Source organism: Pterocles gutturalis, unplaced genomic scaffold (genome assembly GCF_000699245.1).
Source record: "Pterocles gutturalis isolate BGI_N339 unplaced genomic scaffold, ASM69924v1 scaffold12498, whole genome shotgun sequence".
NCBI lineage: Eukaryota > Metazoa > Chordata > Aves > Pterocliformes > Pteroclidae > Pterocles > Pterocles gutturalis.
This window is the reverse complement of record NW_010118188.1, coordinates 23,088-24,495: the sequence shown is the minus strand read 5'-3', so window position 1 is coordinate 24,495 and position 1,408 is coordinate 23,088. Positions and strand designations below refer to the sequence as shown.

The window sequence follows — 1,408 nt, the reverse complement described above, 5'->3', positions numbered from 1 at the left end:
GAAAAGCAGGAGCACCAGCTGCGCTTTGTCCTTGCAGGCGCTGACAAGGATTGCGAGCCCCCTGTTCCGCTCGCAATGGCTGTAGGGGACTATGAGGAGGTTCTCAAGTACTACGAGTTACATGAAACCATTGGAACAGGTAGGATGGATCCGTGAATGCGGCAAGATGTGCGCGATGTGTCTAACCACTTCGGTGTTTTTGCAGTAACATTAATCTGCCCCCTGATAAGCCTGCAGGTTGTGTGTAGCACGTGTTTTGGGGGGCAGAGCTCTGCAAAAGTAATTGGAAGTTGGTAGCAGTGATCCCTTCCTCCTCTAATGCAGACGCTGCACGCTGTGCATGCAACATGCTCCAGTGTAACTGTGAGTTTATAAGCAAGCAAGCAGCGCTTTTAATGGGCTTTTTTATTGTTTTTTTTTTTTCTTTTTTTTTTTTTTTTTTTTTTTTTTTTTTAATTCTAGGTGGGTTTGCCAAGGTAAAACTTGCGCGACATCTTCTCACCGGTGAACAAGTTGCAATAAAAATCATGGACAAACTTGCTCTAGGGGTAAGCCAAAAGATATTTAAAAGTTGGTAGCATCTTCTGCTGTTCTTACTGAGTTCTCAAGAACGCAGGGGTGCAGTGTGTGGAAATGCTGCCTGCTTGTCCTGTTGGCTATTGACAGATGCTCTTGTCATGGTTTATAAAGCCACAGGGACAGTTTTTGCTAAACACCTGGTGGGGTGAGGCAGGGACAGGGAGGGTTTCACTCACTGCTTAGGGTCACAGGCAAGAAACTGACATGACTTGGGAAGAACAAGAAAACAATAGAATTTATTAACTATTTACAACAAGAAGCAAGATAATGAGAGAAGGAAAACCACATCTTAGGAAAGGCCCTTCTCCCCCACCCCTCCCTTCTTCCCAAGGCCCAAAGGCTTTGTTTTGTACCTTCTACCCCCCCTGGGAAGGTGGTGCAGGGGGGCAGGGAATGGGGGCTGCAGTCAGTCCACCGCTTTGTCCTACTCAGGGGAGGGCTCCTCACAGTCTTTCCTGGCTGCAACATCGGGTCCCTTATCACAGGAGAGTCCTTCTCAAGAACTACTCTGTCTTGAGTCCTTTTCCAAACGGGGCTACAGTCCCCTGACAACTACCTGGCTCCAGTGTGGGCTTCTCCATAGTTTCAGCATGGGGTCCTCCATGGCTGCATCTTCTCATGGCCTTCGCCAAAGGACAAACCGTGCGTCACCATGAATCTTCACCACGCTGCAGGGGAAATGCCGAGAGCGTTCCCTTTCATATCTCTGACCTAATGTCTGCATGCCTGTCTCCCTCAAAATCTTGCTCCTCTCTCTGCCAGAGGTCTTCATTGGCTCCCAGGAAAAACGGACTCTTGGGTGAGCCGTGACGGAGGCTTGGGCTACGGC

At 48.9% G+C, this 1,408-nt stretch overlaps 1 protein-coding gene across 1 annotated transcript in view; it reads left to right on the top strand.

Moving 5' to 3' along the window:
- The first annotated feature begins 75 nt into the window (after positions 1 to 75).
- The window catches only part of MELK (maternal embryonic leucine zipper kinase), a 20,587-nt gene continuing 19,254 nt past the window's right edge, over positions 76 to 1,408 (top strand). Inside the window, exons 1-2 of the mRNA XM_010076109.1 lie at positions 76 to 139; positions 463 to 548. Coding sequence (XP_010074411.1) covers positions 76 to 139; positions 463 to 548 — 150 coding nt within the window. The remainder of the gene's footprint in view (positions 140 to 462; positions 549 to 1,408) is intronic.